Source organism: Protomyctophum parallelum (genome assembly GCF_964188405.1).
Source record: "Protomyctophum parallelum genome assembly, chromosome: 19".
Lineage (NCBI taxonomy): Eukaryota > Metazoa > Chordata > Actinopteri > Myctophiformes > Myctophidae > Protomyctophum > Protomyctophum parallelum.
The window spans coordinates 22,778,384-22,795,292 of NC_139717.1; the positions used below are offsets into that span (position 1 = coordinate 22,778,384).

General features: G+C 48.8%; 1 protein-coding gene across 1 annotated transcript in view; it reads left to right on the forward strand.

Moving 5' to 3' along the window:
• The window catches only part of cdc42bpb (CDC42 binding protein kinase beta (DMPK-like)), an 87,760-nt gene that overhangs the window by 65,153 nt on the left and 5,698 nt on the right, over nt 1-16,909 (forward strand). The window contains 8 exon segments of the mRNA XM_083790010.1: nt 732-794; nt 939-1,177; nt 3,444-3,590; nt 4,065-4,272; nt 11,269-11,366; nt 11,991-12,075; nt 12,658-12,775; nt 13,571-13,688. Coding sequence (XP_083646136.1) covers nt 732-794; nt 939-1,177; nt 3,444-3,590; nt 4,065-4,272; nt 11,269-11,366; nt 11,991-12,075; nt 12,658-12,775; nt 13,571-13,688 — 1,076 coding nt within the window.

The window sequence follows — 16,909 nt, forward strand, 5'->3', positions numbered from 1 at the left end:
TTTTCAATAGCTAAAGCATAACATGATGCTAACACCAAAATGGGTTCCCGTTCAGAATGGGTTAATTTTCACACATGAAAATAGCATACAACATTTTTTTCGATTTCTTTATTTGAGTCCACATTTATAAAATACATTATCAAAGGGCACAACTATTTTCAGTTGCTTCTGATAATACTACGCACTCGAAACATCACGTGTCTCAGTGCCTGAGTCCAAACAAGCCCTAGATGTACAGAATATATACACATGAATTTATTCACAGCCAACATTGGTCACTTCAGTCTGTCATATTACCAACACCGAAAGTAAATCATGGGTACAAAAAGCACCTTCTCCTCCAAATAGACCGACTGCCTATATTGGAGCAGATTGAACAGTATGTTGCAAGCTGCTTTGCCTTACACTTGGACAACCCTATAATCCTCATTGGATTGTTCAATTAGGCCTGGGAATTGTTTGGTGAAGATGTGTGGGGAGAAAAACTCGTCGTGTTGGTCGTGGCGAGAGAGCACGTGACGTCACGTGACATCATCAGGGATGGAGATCCCTGAATGCCAAAGCATGCCGGGATTTTGTGCATTTTAAAAGCTATAATAGGCCTATAGGTAGATGTCATTACTTTAATTATATTAATTAATAATTATATTTCATTGACCCAAAATCTCTCTCTCCCTCTCTCTATCTCTCTCTCTCTCCTCTCTCTCTCCTCTCTCTCTCTTCTCTCTCAGATCGGGAGCGTATCGCTCTCGGGACAGAAGAGGGGCTGTTTGTCGTAGAGGTCACCAGAGATGGTGAGTGCACGCGCGCACACACACACACACACACAGAGACACTTCTTCTAGCAGCTTTACTGATACTGAGATGTGTGTGTGTGTGTGTGTGTGTGTGTGTCTGTGTCTGTGTCTGTGTCTGTGTCTGTGCACATCGCATCGCAGTGATCGTGCGCGCCGCCGACTGCAAGAAGGTCTTCCAGATAGACCTGCTGCCGCGTGAGCGCCTGGTGGTGCTGCTGTGCGGGCGGAGCCGCCACGTGCACCTCCACCCGTGGGGCGTGCTGGAGGGGGCGGAGACCTACGACACCAAGCTGACGGACACCAAGGGCTGCCAGGCCATGGCCACGGGCCAGCTGAGGCCCGGAGGGCCCAGCTGTCTGCTGGCCGCCGTCAAGAGACAGGTAGATACTTTAGACTATACAGTCTATAGGGCATTAAAGGTATATTCAGTGATTTCACTCAAAAAACCGTAGGTTTCTTTTTTGGCTAGGTGGCAAAGCCTTTCATCCAATCAGGATAGAGAGCAAAAAACGAAACCTAAGGTTTTTTGACCCCCAGGGGTTAACTGGGGACAGGGAGGAACTCCTTATATGGTCAGCACACTCTATAGTAGAGAGGATTATCACAACAAAACAAAAAAATAAGTGATATTTGAATTAAGTGAAATCACTGAATAAACCTTTAACCCATTCTGACCTGAGATCAGATTCTAAAAAAAAAGTCTGTTTGAAAAATGACAGTTTTTCTGAAAAAGCTATGTTTTCTATGTCCGTCGTTCTTTCGATTTTTCAAAAATAGCAGACCTACAAGCTTGTTGGTACTAGTTGATAAGATTTAGTTTTTTTTTAGGCCTCAAGATCAGGTAGATTATAGTTTAAATCACCAATGTACACTTTTTTCTTTTCTTTTTATTTTTACATAATATAATATTATTACATGATAATTAAACAACTAGTCGATTAGTAAACTAGTCAACTAGTAAAAATGACTAGAAGTGAATGCCCTAGTCTAGACCCAGGGGACCCAGCTGTCTGCTATGGCCTAGTCTAGACCCAGGGGACCCAGCTGTCTGCTATGGTCTAGTCTAGACCCAGGGGACCCAGCTGTCTGCTATGGTCTAGTCTAGACCCAGGGGACCCAGCTGTCTGCTATGGTCTAGTCTAGACCCAGGGGACCCAGCTGTCTGCTATGGTCTAGTCTAGACCCAGGGGACCCAGCTGTCTGCTCTGGTCTAGTCTAGACCAAGGGGACCCAGCTGTCTGCTATGGTCTAGTCTAGACCCAGGGGACCCAGCTGTCTGCTATGGTCTAGTCTAGACCCAGGGGACCCATCTGTCTGCTATGGTCTAGTCTAGACCCAGGGGACCCAGCTGTCTGCTATGGTCTAGTCTAGACCCATGCAGGGGACCCAGCTGTCTGCTATGGTCTAGTCTAGACCCAGGGGACCCAGCTGTCTGCTATGGTCTAGTCTAGACCCAGGGGACCCAGCTGTCTGCTATGGTCTAGTCTAGACCCAGGGGACCCAGCTGTCTGCTATGGCCGCCGCGTCAAGAGACGGGTAATAACTACGACGGGTCACTTTATAGCACCGAGTGCTAACGCGCTACGAGCTTGTATACATCTGCGTGGCGCAAATCTCTGAATATATATATATATATATATATATAATTATATATATATATATATTCTTTTCACAACCAACGTTTTTAACTCCTATCTTTGCTTCTGTGGTTCCTCCCTGGAACAAAACATATTTTCAGATGGGCCAATTAATTATACACATCATTGTGGGGCTCGTTCCCAAGTAGGCCCGGTGGTGCCAGACGAGACGATATACATCTCAAAGGGGATATCCTTTTCTCAATAAAGGTTCATATAGACGGGCACATGGTCTAGTATTTTTGATAATCACGGAGCCTTTCGCTGTGTGTGCGTGTGCGTCTGTGTGTGTGTGTGTGTGTGTGTGTGTGTGTGGGGCAGCGGTGGCCGAACGGTTTGCGGAGCGGTCTTGATATCGGAAGGTCGCTAGTTCGTATCCCCGGACCGGCACGTAAAAATTACCACCGCTGAAGTGCCCTTGGACAAGGCATTGAACCCCTACCATGAAATGTTCTATGAGCAGGGCCTGGCTGTAAACAAGTTTTGAGCTTAGTCCAGTTACCCTGGGTAAACATTAGGCATGTAACGATACACTCAACTCACGATACGATACGTATCACGATATGAGGTTCACGATTGGAAAACGATTTTTCACAATTATTTTCCAGACAAATGACCAAAAAATCTTTTTTTTTATGATTTATCTTCCCCCCCCAAGCTTTTTTTCACAATTTTTATTTAACTACATTGCAAACATAATTGCCTTCCTTGATGTATTAATGAGCATCAATAACGAACATCACCTTTGCAGGCCTCTACTACTGAAAATGACTGCATGGAGTCTCTCATTTCTCTCCAAAAGCATGTGAATATGATGGAATATGATTACAGCACACATTTCATGTCACACTGTTTTTTTATTTTTTATAAATCGATACATATCGTCGGGATATAATATCGATATATCACGATATACGATATATCGTTACATGCCTAGTAAACATAGTACCTTTCCTTTCCTTTTTGCGTGTGTGTGTGTGTGTGTGTGTGTGTGTGTGTGTGTCTCCAGGTGCAGTGCTACGAGATCACACGGTCCAAACCCCACTACCGTAAGCTGTGGGAGGTCCAGGCTCCGGGCATCGCTCAGTGGCTGGGCATGGTCCGGGACCGTCTCTGTGTGGGATACCCCTCTGGCTTCGCCCTGCTGGCCCTGCAGGTAATAACAACTGGTCATTCTGTCATTTTATGTCTCGGTCGAGAGACCCCACAGTGTTGTTTTCGTCGACTAAAACTATTACTATGACGACGAGATGTTTGTCGACTACATTTTCTTCACTGAGGGAAAACTCAATGGAAACTGTAAGCTATGATGACGATGACTAAGACGAAATACACGTTTTCGTCAAAAAAGAGCTTGTAGGTCTGCTATTTTTTTTTAAATCGAAGAACGACTGACATAGAAACATAGATTTTTCAGAAAACTGTCAGGATGTAGAAGACATTTTTAGAATCTGATCTCGGGTCAGAATGGGTTCAAAACCACTGACATAATAGAAACATTGGGGTTTTTCAGATAACCTTTAGGATTTAGAAGCCATTTTATTTTCCTTAGAACCGGCCCTCGGGTCAAAATGGGTCACGTGAAAATGTCATCGATGTGTGTGTTGTGACGCCCCCCCCCCCCCCGCAGGGCGAGTCGTCCCCGGTCAGCCTGGTGAGTCCCGGCGACCCGTCGCTGGCCTTCCTGTCCCAGCAGCCCCTGGACGCGCTGCACGCGGCCGAGGTGGGCACGGAGGAGCTGCTGCTCTGCTTCGCCCAGCTGGGCGTCTACGTGGACCCGCACGGGCGCCGCTCGCGCACGCAGGAGCTGATGTGGCCCGCCACGCCCGTGGCCTGCAGTACGTATGACGACTGCAGCACTGCTACTCTGTGTGTGTGTGTGTGTGTGTGTGTGTGTGTGTGTGTGTGTGTGTGTGTGTGTGTGTGTGCGTGTGCGTGTGCGTGTGCGTGTGCGTGTGCGTGTGCGTGTGTGTGTGTGTGTGTCAGTGTTGTTCTATTTCGTCCCTGCTGACCGCCAGAGGCGGTGCTTTAAGCACTGAATACGTCCCTTCGCGCATGCGCAGTCGAGTATTTTATACCAACCGGTAGTCCCGCGACCATTATTGGTCGGAGTTGTGACGCGTGCGTTCGCCCTCCAGGGACTGCGACTTAATACTACTACTATTGTATCGTTTCGAGTGGAGCTGGGCTTCACATCGTCTTCTTTCTCCGTGGGAACAAGGTAAGCAGACAACCCCTGTTCGCACAGGCTGCGTGCGCGCTGCTTCCCTGCAACACACACGGTTGCGTGCTACAAACGGCGACCTGAGCGTCCCGTTCAGCACCCGTCAAAGTTGAACGGATAGCTCGTTCTCTTTGACAGCTTACGCTGTCTTGTTTTTCCCACGAAGGCTGCGCCGCAGTGCTGTAGAGTCTGACGGCAAGCGTTAGCGCTACCCGCTCTCAGCACGTGAGTCGACGCTATTATTCTTTGTTTACTATACTTATACTTTACTACTTATACTTATACTACTTATACTTATACTACTTATAAGTGTACTTATTTACTGCTATTTACTCTGCCTCTCTGAATGAGTCTTTGCTGGCACTGGCCAGCTATATAGCACCGCGAGGTTACGTAAGTAACCCCAGCTTTATGAATTGGCTTGACTGATTTAGTCGTCACTTGTTCTCATAGTGTACTTTAATTTCGGCACAGAGCCATTGCCACTTTATAGGTTGTTTTTCTTAAATTATATATATATAACTATATCATTATATATTTATATCATATATACTGGTTTCTGCTAGAGCACCCCTTACCTGGCATAGGCGGCGTGCGCGCCCCCTTCCTCCAGCTAAGCGGCCTTTAGCAGCTACAGTAGCCTCTACTGGCACAGGCAGCGTCCGCGCTCCCTCCCTCCAGCTTACGGCTCCACCCCTAGCGACCACTAGCGTCCGCGCTCTGGGCTACATCTGCGGGTTACCGATGGACGAACCCCGCCACCACCTGTGCACCTCCTGCCAGGCTCCTCTGCGGCCAGAGGATGGGCATGACCTCTGCCCTGGGTGCCTTGGCCCCCAACATTTGAGGGAGGCACTCGGCGACAACCCATGCATGAACTGCACCATCATGCCCCGGGAGGTGAGGACAGCCAGGTTGGCACAGGTGGAGAAGGTTGAGGGTGAGCTTCCCCCATTGGGCATGCTAACTCAACGCCAGACCAGGGCTTCCAAGCGGCGATCCACCGCACCTACTACCTCGACCCCCGCTTCCAGGAGAAGGGCGGGGCCTGACCACAGCCTGTCATCCAAGGTCGACCAGCTGTCTGCCGACCTGGCCCTAATGAGGGCCATGTTCATGGCCCGCCAGCCCGAGATCCAGCCGGAGGGAGTGGAACCACCTACTCCTCCGATGCCACACCTGATCCCTGAGAATCAGGACCCTGACACACTGTCCCTGGCGGCCTCAGCCACCCACTTCCATGATGATGATGGTGAGGTGGATGGGGCAGAGGGGGCTTCCGAGGTCTCGGAGCAGGACTCATATACGTCAGCCCAGACCTGTCTGACGGAGACGGGGGGCGGCTCCATGAGGGCCGCCCTGTACATGGCTTTTGAACATCAAGGCCTGGCTGGACCGCAGCAGGCGGAGCCAGCCCCGTCAAGCCGATTCTTCAGGAACAAGCCAGCCCCCTCGAGCTTTGCCGTTCCTCATTCAGAGGATTTTCTGAAAGAGCTGCATACTTGCTGGAGAGACTCGAAGGCTTGCACTCGTCTCTCTGCCGATGGCCGTACTCTCGCGGCCATGGACAACCCGGAAGGAGTCGGCCTGCTTCGCATGCCGGCTGTGGAGCCCTGCATTGCTTTCTTAGTCGTCGACCCCGACGAGGCGCTACGGCAGGACACCAGGTGCCCCCGACCCCAGTGCAGGACCACCGACGACCTCCTCATAAGGGCTTATGATGCAGGAGCCCGTGCCGGGAGGATCTCTAACTCCCTGTCACACCTCATGCTGGCCCTCTCTGCATCTCTGCAGGCGGACAACACGAGCGCAGGGCCCGCAGACGCCAACACCCTCTGTGACGCATCACTGGAGGCATTCGGCCTCATGTCACGAGAACTTGGACGGATGATGTCCACTCTTGTTCAGGCGCGGCGCCAAGTCTGGCTCTCACAGGCCAACCTGACTGAGAAAACCAGGGCAACCCTGCGCGGACTCCCAGTGGTGCCGGGTGCGATATTCGGCCCAGCTGCGCGGGAAGCGCTGGACCGCACAATCCGGGCCAGGGAGGACAAGGAGCAGCTGTCAAGCCTGAGGCGACAGCGCATGCCTCCCCCAGAGGGGCCTCCTAACAGGAGCAGAGGCCCCTCGGCCGCCACCCGAGCTCGCCAACCACAGGCCCCCACTTGGGGCCAGCGCACTTCCCAGCGTACTGAACAGAGGCGGGGCCAGAACCCTGGCCGGTCCTCTACTAGGCAGTTTCGAGCCCCGGACTCTGGCGGACCCCCCCCCAGAGCCCCTAGGGGCCGGGGGGGCAGACGCTGAGACCACGGGGCCGGCCGTCGGATACTTTACACCTCGGCAGCTCAGGTACTGGGCTGCTCATGCTTCGGACACGTGGGTGGTTGCCACCTTAACCCACGGGTACAAGCTCCAGTTCCGACGCCGGCCCCCCACAGCCGGCCGGGTCAGAATGACCACCATAGCCGACCCGGCAAAGGCCCTTGCCCTAGACCAGGAGCTGTCCACCCTCCTGGCCAAGGGCGCCATCGAAGCAGTAGACCCTCGGGAACACCCCAGGGGGTTCTACTCAACATACTTTCTGGTACCAAAGAAGACAGGCGGTTTTCGTCCTGTCTTAGACCTGAGGATTCTGAACAGATTCATGAAGGTAATCCCGTTCCACATGTTGACCTCAAGAGACGTCCTGCAATCCATCACCCACAGGGAATGGTTCACATCAGTGGACCTAAAGGACGCATACTTCCATGTCCCCATTGCTCAGCAACACCGCCAGTTCCTGCGGTTTGCTTATCGAGGCCGCCACTGGCAGTTCAGAGTTCTGCCGTTCGGACTCTCCCTCTCTCCGAGAGTATTTACAAGGTTTGTGGCAGCGGCGCTGGCGCCTCTCCAGTCGCAGGGCGTCAAGATCCTTCCATATCTGGACGGCTGGCTGATCTGCGCGCCATCCCAGGCGCAGGTAGCCGAGGACACAGCACGCCTCCTGTCCCATGCAGCCCGGCTGGGGTTAAAGGTAAATGTGGAAAAGAGTTGCCTGATCCCATCCCGAACCACAATGTTTATTGGTCTGGCTTTACACACCATAACGATGAAAGCCTGTCCGTCCTCCCGCCGGGTGGACGACATCCTAAAGTTTCTTCCCATGTTCCGGAGAGGCAGTCGGCTGTCGCTGATCACATTCCTCCGCCTCTTGGGCAAACTGACGTCCGTGGCGGCCGTTGTCCCCCTGGGCTTGCTCCGACTGCGCCCCCTGCAGAGGTGGCTGAACAGTTTTCATTTGGATGCCGAGCGACACAGACACAGGAAGATAACGGTGTCACAACGGTGTCTACTCGCCCTAGGCCCATGGAGAGACAGGGCGTACCTGTCGAGTGGGGTCCCTATGGGGTCCATTCCCTCTCGCAGGGAGATCGTCACCACCGACGCTTGCCCTCTGGGCTGGGGTGCGGTGTGGCAGAGCAGGACAGCTCGCGACCAGTGGTCGGCGGAAGATCGCCTAGACCACATAAACGTGCTGGAGCTACGTGCGGTGCACCTGGCCCTACAACGCTTCCTGCCATACCTGAGAGGCAGGCACATCCTCATACGGTCAGACAACACCTCAACCGTATTTCACATCAACCACCAGGGCGGAACCAAGTCTGCACGACTGCTAGAGGTGTCCACAGACCTGCTGACGTGGGCGGCCCCCCGTCTCACCAGCCTACGGGCGGTGCACATACCAGGGGTGCAGAACCACCTTGCAGACTTCCTCTCCCGCCAGAAGCCCCCGTCAGGGGAATGGCGCCTCCATCCGGATGTGGTGCACACCATCTGGGCCCGCTTCGGGAGAGCACAGGTGGACCTTTTTGCCTCAGGGGAGTCAACCCACTGCCCTCGCTGGTTCTCCCTAGTGGAAACAGTCAGTCCTCTGGGCCTGGACGCACTGGCGCACCCCTGGCCACAGGAGTTGCTCTATGCATTTCCACCACTTCCTCTGGTACGTACAGTTCTCCAGAGGGTCGTTCAGGAGGGTCACACCATCCTGCTGGTGGCCCCTTTTTGGCCAGGGAGGACATGGTTCCCCCTGCTCCACAGCCTCTGTCACGGAGCACCTTGGCGCCTCCCCGACAGGAAGGACCTACTGTCGCAGCTGGGAGGCCGGATCTGGCACCCATGCCCACAACGCCTCCAGCTGTGCGTCTGGCCGCTCAGGGGCCGGAACCACTGCTGAGCAGCCCGGTGAGACACACGATACTGAACGCCAGAGCGCCGTCCACCAGGCTACAGTACGACAACAGGTGGAAGCTGTTTTCCAGCTGGTGTAGGGATCTGGGCGAAGACCCAGTACACTGCCCTGTACCCAAAATCCTGGAGTTCCTGCAATCCCTACTAGGTAAGGGCCGATCCCCCTCTACCTTGAAGGTCTACGTGGCAGCTATATCCTGCCGCCATGTTGCAATCAATGACCGCACAGTAGGGAGCCACAACTTGGTGTCCCTCTTCCTGAGAGGGGCTCAGAGGTTGCATCCCCCGAGAGCTCCGAGAGCTCCGTCATGGGACCTTAACCGGGTACTGGATGCCCTGTGCGGGCCTACCTTCGAACCCGTGGCACAGGCAGAGCTGAAGTGGGTGTCATGCAAGACAGCCCTTCTCCTGGCCATTACATCGGCAAAGCGCGTCAGTGAACTGCACGCTCTGTCAGTCAGCGAATCATGTCTGAGGTGGAACGCAGACGGCTCGGGGGTCACGCTGTGGCCAAACATAGCATTCCTCCCGAAGGTGCTGTCGCAGGCTCACCTCAACCAGCCTATCAGGCTGGCTCGATTTAACCCCCCACCTGGGGAGCTGACAGACAAACTGGAGCTGTTGTGCCCAGTCCGGGCCCTGAGAGCCTACATTGAAGCTACTGCACGCATCAGGCGAGCAGAGCAGCTATTCCTTTGCCATAGTGGTGTGAACAAAGGCGGCGCTCTCTCCAAGCAGCGCCTGTCCCACTGGATTGTAGACGCAATCAGTCACGCCTATGAGGCAAGTAACCTCCCCGTACCATCAGGGGTACGGTGCCACTCTACAAGGAGCATTTCCACATCATGGGCTGCCATGAGAGGGGTGCCCTTGGAGGACATTTGTGCCGCCGCCTCATGGGCTTCGGCAGGCACTTTCTCAAGGTACTACAGGGTGAATGTTGCCACTCCCCACCCATTGGACGTGGTCCTCTTCCCCGAATCCTCCGGTTCTACCCTTTGAGGTTTGTAATCAGGATTCCTCGTGACTTGGCTGGTATAAGTCATTCAGTGCTTAAAGCACCGCCTCTGGCGGTCAGCAGGGACGAAATAGAACGATAGTTACGTATGTAACTACGGTTCTATGAGTCCTGAATGACCGCCAGAGGCACTCTTGTCACTCAGAATCCTCGTGTTTTTCGCGAGAAGATTCTGTAGGGACTGAGCCCCGGACGACTGCCGGAAGTTATAGACGACTCCGGGTCATCACGGGGTCAACCGACATTGTTGGTATAAAATACTCGACTGCGCATGCGCGAAGGGACGTATTCAGTGCTTAAAGCACCGCCTCTGGCGGTCATTCAGGACTCATAGAACCGTAGTTACATACGTAACTATCGTTTTAGTCACGTGTTAGTCACCCTAGAATTTTACACTTGTATCCACAAGCGTCGCGGCGCGACGCGTTGTGAGCTTGTAGATCTGCTATTTTCAGCACGCAACCAAGTGCAAAATGACTCTTACTGGATCTCTTGTCCACTGTAGTCCCTTCCTAACATTGTAGTCTAGTTTCTATCTGCTGACGAAATTGTCAACGCGTTTAGCGTAGTTTTAGTCATAACAGCTTCGTTTTCATTTAGTTTCCATTTGGTTTTCGTCAGTGGAAAAAAAAAGGTTGTCGACGAACATTTTCCGTCTTAGTTTTAGCCGACAAAAACAACACTTGTGTGTGTGTGTGTGTGTGTGTGTGTGTGTGTGTGTGTGTGTGTGTGCGCGTGCGTGCACGTGTGCGTGCGCATCTACGTGGACCCCCGCTGTAGTATGTAACAGTTGAAAAATGAGGGGTTCTAAATGCATCATCACACACTAAGGCTGAACCCTAGCTTTTTTTTAGGACTCGAACTTCGGCAGGAATTTTCGAGCGAACATCCGGACCATTTGTTTCGAATTAATAAAATAAAATAAAAACGTCTCGATTAGAGCGCACAGCGCGTCTCCCCTGCTCTTTATCAATCTCTCTCGTCTGTGTGTGTGTGTGTGTGTGTGTGTGTGTGTGTTGCTGATTGGCTGCAGGCCCATCACCAAGTTAATGTGCACAGCTGATTTTGGAGAGGGACAGCAGAGATAGACATAAATATCACATTATCGCCGAGATATATTTCCGAGTTAATAAAAAAGGGGAAAAAAATATATTAATTTTTATAAAAAATAAAAAAACGAGCGAACATTCGAACCTTGAATGTTTGGGGACAGACACTCAATAATTTACTAATTATTGGGTGTAACATTGTTAAATATAAACATGCTCTGTGTGTGTGTGCGTGTGTGTGTGCGTGTGTGCGTGCATGCGTGTGCGTGTGCGTGTGTGTGTGTGTGTGTGTGTGTGTGCGTGCGTGCGTGTGCAGGTTCCACCTCGTCCTACCTGACTGTGTACAGTGAGTACGGTGTGGATGTGTTTGACATCCACACCACAGCCTGGGTCCAGACCGTGTGTCTCAGGAAGGTACATTCAACCGGCTTCTTCTTCTTCTTCTTCTTCTTCTCCTCCTCCTCCTCCTCCTCCTCCTCCTTCTTCTTCGTACATCTTTAAACCCATTCTGACCTGAGATCAGATTCTAAAAATGTCTTCTGCATCCTGACAGTTTTCTGTAAAAGCCATGTTTCTATGTCAGTCGTTCTTAGATAAAAAAAAAATAGCAGACCTACAAGCTCGTAGCGCGCCACTCGGTGGCGCGCTACGAGCTTGTAGATCTGCTATTTTTCAATAGCTAAAGCGTAACATAATGCTAACACCAAAAGGGGTTCCCGTCCAGAATGGGTTAAACCCATTCAGACCTGAGGACGATTCTATAAATGCCTTCTAGATCATGACAGTTTTCTGGAGAAAAAGTCTCAGTCGATCCCCCAGGGATGTGAAATGAACACATTCTATTTATTTTTGAGGGGCTTTTGAAGATGACGTAATATGGCGCCCCCGAGTCTTGTTTAGGGCCCCTTATGCCGTGAATCGTTTGCCAGCCAGCCAAGTCTATGGACTTTAACGTTTGTTTAGCGCACTTGTATGGCGTAAATCGCTTGCCAGACAAGTCTATGGACTTTAATGTCTGTCTGTCTGTCCGTGGTGTAGATCAGACCTCTGAACGTGGAGGGGACGTTGAACCTGTTGGGATCAGAACAACCCAGACTCATCTACTTCAGCAACGAGTCCTCAGGTAAACAGACACAAACACCTCACAACCTCGCATGCTCTTCAGGAACATCAGCTTGGACACAGAATCGGCTGTTTCTTTGGAAGTATTCTAAAGCTTCAGTGGTTTCAAAAGCCCTCTCATATCAAGGCCCATTTTCTATTCGCTCTGAAAGGATATCTATTCAAAGATGTCCACCACATTTTCACGATTTTTCAAAAATAGCAGACCTACAAGCTCGTAGCGTGCCACCCAGTGGCGCGCTATGAGCTTGTAGATCTGCTATTTTTCAATAGCTAAAGTATAACATAATGCTTAGTTAAAACTCCAAAAGGGGTTCCCGTTCATAATAGGGTAAGAAGTAGTGAAAATAGCCGATCCTCAAGCTCACAATGCGGCACAAAGCGTCACTTTGTGAGCTTGTAGATTTGCTATTTTCTCTAGTTTGGGTCCCGGGCAAACGTCTAATTTGGGTCTTGAGCTGAAACCTCTCTCTCTCTCTCTCACTCTCACTTTCTCTCTCTCTCTCACTTTCTCTCTCTCACTCTCTCTTTCTCTCTCTCACTCTATCTCTCTCTCGCTGTGCTGTTCTCTACTCCCCACCAGAGGGGGAGCTGTCTATTCCAGAGGTGTCGGAACACAGCAGGAAGTTGATGGTTCGAACGCGCAGCAAGAGGAAGTTCCTGTTCAAGGTTCCAGAGGAGGAGAGACTCCAGCAGCGGAGGTATATATATATATATACCCAGTGAAGGGTGGGAGGGGCTGAGGGCCGTCTGTGGAACATGAAGGACAACGTAGATAGCATTTCTCCCCTTAGATAGCATTTCTGTTGGCTTAGATAGCATTTGACACAGACTTATAGCATGTTATGTAGACAGCACTATAATTGTATTGTATATAGTCATAGCACGCCATAGTACATATGTATAGCATAGTAGTAAATATGTATAGTTTATATGTATAGTGTATGTATAGTTTCATTATATAGATATTCCACTGTTACTTTCTTAGCTTACGCATGTTTCATGATAAATGCTTTTATGTGATGTATTCCCATGCTTTTGTTCTTGCTTAAAATGTAAGTCGCTCTGGATTAAGAGCGTCTGCTAAATGCCTAAATTGTAAATTGTAACGTAGGGACGTACAAATACTTTGCCTGAAAACAGAAGCACAACACGAGGATAAAGGAAACATTCAGTACAAATGTCCAGTTTGCTAATTCACAACTACTACTCCTACTTTCACGACAGCAGATGTGAAGTCGGTTCACGGAAGCTGTTATATATATATATATGTGGGGATTATCTGACGAGGTTTGCAATTTTAGCGATTAAGTTTGAAAAAATATATATATATTCTTGGGAACCCCCCCAAAATAATAATAATGATAATATTAATAATAATTTTGTGTGTGTGTGTGTGTGTGTGTGTGTGTGTGTGTGTGTGTGTGTGTGTGTGTGTGTGTGTGTGTGTGTGTGTGTGTGTGTGTGTGTGTGTGTGTGTGTGTGTGTGTGTGCAGAGAGATGCTGAGGGACCCAGAGTTGCGGTCCAAGATGATCTCCCACCCGACCAACTTCAACCACGTGGCTCACATGGGACCAGGAGACGGCATGCAGGTTCTGATGGACCTGCCTCTGGTACCGTTCGCTATTCTCCAATTTAATAATGTCCTATACAGCACTATGATCTGTTTCAATACGTTCACTTTGATCTAATTTCAAGACATTCTACTGTGGGGCTTGATCCATTTTCAATGCATTCTGTTGGGTAGGGCAAATTATATATTCTTAAAACATTAAACTCTATAGCAAGGATTACTGTCACGATATAGAGCTATTTAGCACTTTTACTGAACACACACTCTATAGCAATGATTACTGTCACAATATAGAGCTATTTAACACTGTTACTGAACACACACTCTATAGCAATGATTACTGTCACAATATAGAGCTATTTAACACTGTTACTGAACACACTAGCAATGATTACTGTCACAATATAGAGCTATTTAACACTGTTACTGAACACATACTCTAGCAATGATTACTGTCACAATATAGAGCTATTTGACACTGTTACTGAACACACACTCTAGCAATGATTACTGTCACAATATAGAGCTTTTTAACACTGTTACTGAACACACTCTATAGCAATTATTACTGTCACAATATAGAGCTATTTAAATAGGAGAAGAAATACAAGAACAATCTAAGGAATTGGAAAACAAATGTTATTGAAGTAGTGTAAATATTCTTTGTTTTTGTCTACTATAGTATATTCTGTTGGGGAACCCCTTTTGGTGTTTTAACTAAGCATTATGTTATACTTTAGCTATTGAAAAATAGCAGATCTACAAGCTTGCGCGCTACGAGCTTGTAGGTCTGTTATTTTTTTTTAATCGTAAAAATGTGGCACAAATCTTTGAATATGTATTCTTTCAGAGCGAACGTTTTTTTTTCTTCTTTTCTCGACGTCGGGCCTAAATGGGTTTAAATGTCTTCAGCTGTAGCCTTTTCTAGTTGACTGTATTGCATTGTGGTACATTTCCTAAATGCCCTGTTGTGCTGTACTAATGTACTTGTGCATGTGGTACTATTGTTAAAAAAAATAATCTGCTCTCTACTCTTGTGTTTCTCAGCATGATGCCATGAGTTTTCACCCTAATCTCTGACAAGAGGGAATAGACTCTATCCTGTATTCCTCTCTCCTCCACCCATCACTCTCTCCATTAGGATACTAGTAGAGATTACCTTGCACGACTGACTATCAAAATCTCTCTTTTTAAATTTGTTCTTATTTTCTTTGAAAATTCCTGATGAATTTTCTTTTAGACTCTCTGCCTAATTTATACTTCGTAGCACGGCGGCGTGTCGCTGGTCAAAACAAGAAAAGAACAGAGCAATCGCTCTGTTTATGTTTATTTATTTCATATGGACATCACATTATTATTATTTATGTTTATTTGATATGGACATCACAATCACATTTTTATTATTTATGTTTATTTCATATGGACATCACAATCACATTATTATTATTATTAATATTTACTGTATGTTTATTTATTTGATATGGACATCACAATCACATTGCACAATTTGTAGATGCGTTGCCTTACAGGGTTTTCACCACCTGTCCACTGGAGACTTTTCTAAAGAATACCGTAACACTTTAGTTTTCAAAAACCCAATCAGGTCAAAACAAATAGCCACCTAATAACAGCCCAGGTTCTGAGTTCTGACACCATTTTGCGTAATAACCGCCTCGTCCAAGTAACCGCCCTAGTCCGTATAAACGCCCATGGGCCGTTGTTTGCAAATTTAGTCCCGTTTACCATTTATATTACGGTATACTGTATATACAGTATATATACACAGCGTGTTGAGTTTGCAGATCTCCTATTTTCCTCGCTCCACTCACCGTGGCCTTTTGTCTTTTTGATTTATTTCCTTTACTGAGAAGGCAGACTGTCCGAATGAGTTGTTACACCTGGGAACAATACAGTTTAATTACCACTTGTTGAGGCTTGTGTAGTTTCTCTACCAGTCCAGAGAGCAAAGGTTCTCCACTCTACTCTATGAGCCGACAAGGCGTTGTTGGCTTGTAGGCAGTGTTGGAAAGTAACTAAGTGCATTTTTAAGTCACTTCACTGGATCTCTAGTGGGAGAGAGTCAAACGGTGACTCATATGTTAGCCAACAGCACCATCTAGTGGTAAACACTGAATACAAGGTGTTGATGTGTTGCATTGCCAAAGCAAGTGTCACTCAAAATACAATAGCTGTTGAAAATGGGGAAAGTATATACAGTTGGAGGAGGTACAGCATTGTGTAAACATAAAGTATATACAGTTGGAGGAGGTACAGCATTGTGTAAACATAAAGTATATACAGTTGGAGGAGGTACAGCATTGTGTAAACATAAAGTATATACAGTTGGAGGAGGTACAGCATTGTGTAAACAAAGTATATACAGTCTGAGGTACAGCATTGTGAAAACATAAAGTATATACAGTTGGAGGAGGTACAGCATTGTGTAAACCTAAAGTATACAGTTGGCGGAGGTACAGCATTGTGTAAACATATACAGTTGGCGGAGGTACAGCATTGTGTAAACATAAAGTATACATTTGGAGGAGGTACAGAATTGTGTAAATAGAGCTATGCCACATTGCGTCGTTATATACATTTTATATATACAGAGTATAAAGCTGTCTATTGAAGAGAAGTAGTTTGACAGAAACGTATCTTAAAGACCAGAGCTTTTGCAAGTTCTGGAGCGGAGTTTTAGCACTAGTCTCATCCGTTTGGTTTTGAGAGAGGTCCGTATAGTTCTTTTTATTCATTTTATTTTTTGTCCAGCGACACACACCCGCCCACCGCGCGACGGAGAATAAACGAAGCCTCCCCTCTCTCTCCTCCTTCTCCTCCTCTTCCTCCTCTCCTTCCAGTCCACCTCCAGTGATGTCACATCCTCCCCCCGCCCCCCCCTCATCTCCCCTCCCTCCAACTTTGAACATGTGTATCACATGACTCCTCTGTCCGCCGGGGTCTTCCTGCAGACGGACTCCTCCTCCTGCTCCTCCTCTCCCTCCTCTTCCTCTCTGGGCAGGGTAGGCCTCTCCTCTCTCTCCCTCCCTCTCTCTCTCTCTCCCGCGAGTGCGGAATCGCCTTCGCAACCCAATAAGGACAGTATAGTAAATCCTCGTCCCCAGCGTCCCGCAAGTAGGGAAAGTCACGAGGGTGGCGTGACCATTTACTCAAACCCGAAGGAGATTCCGCACTCTCCCTCCCGCTGTCTCTCTGGAGCCACATCCCAATACTCTTAATGTCCTCTCCTCGGGTCGTCCACTC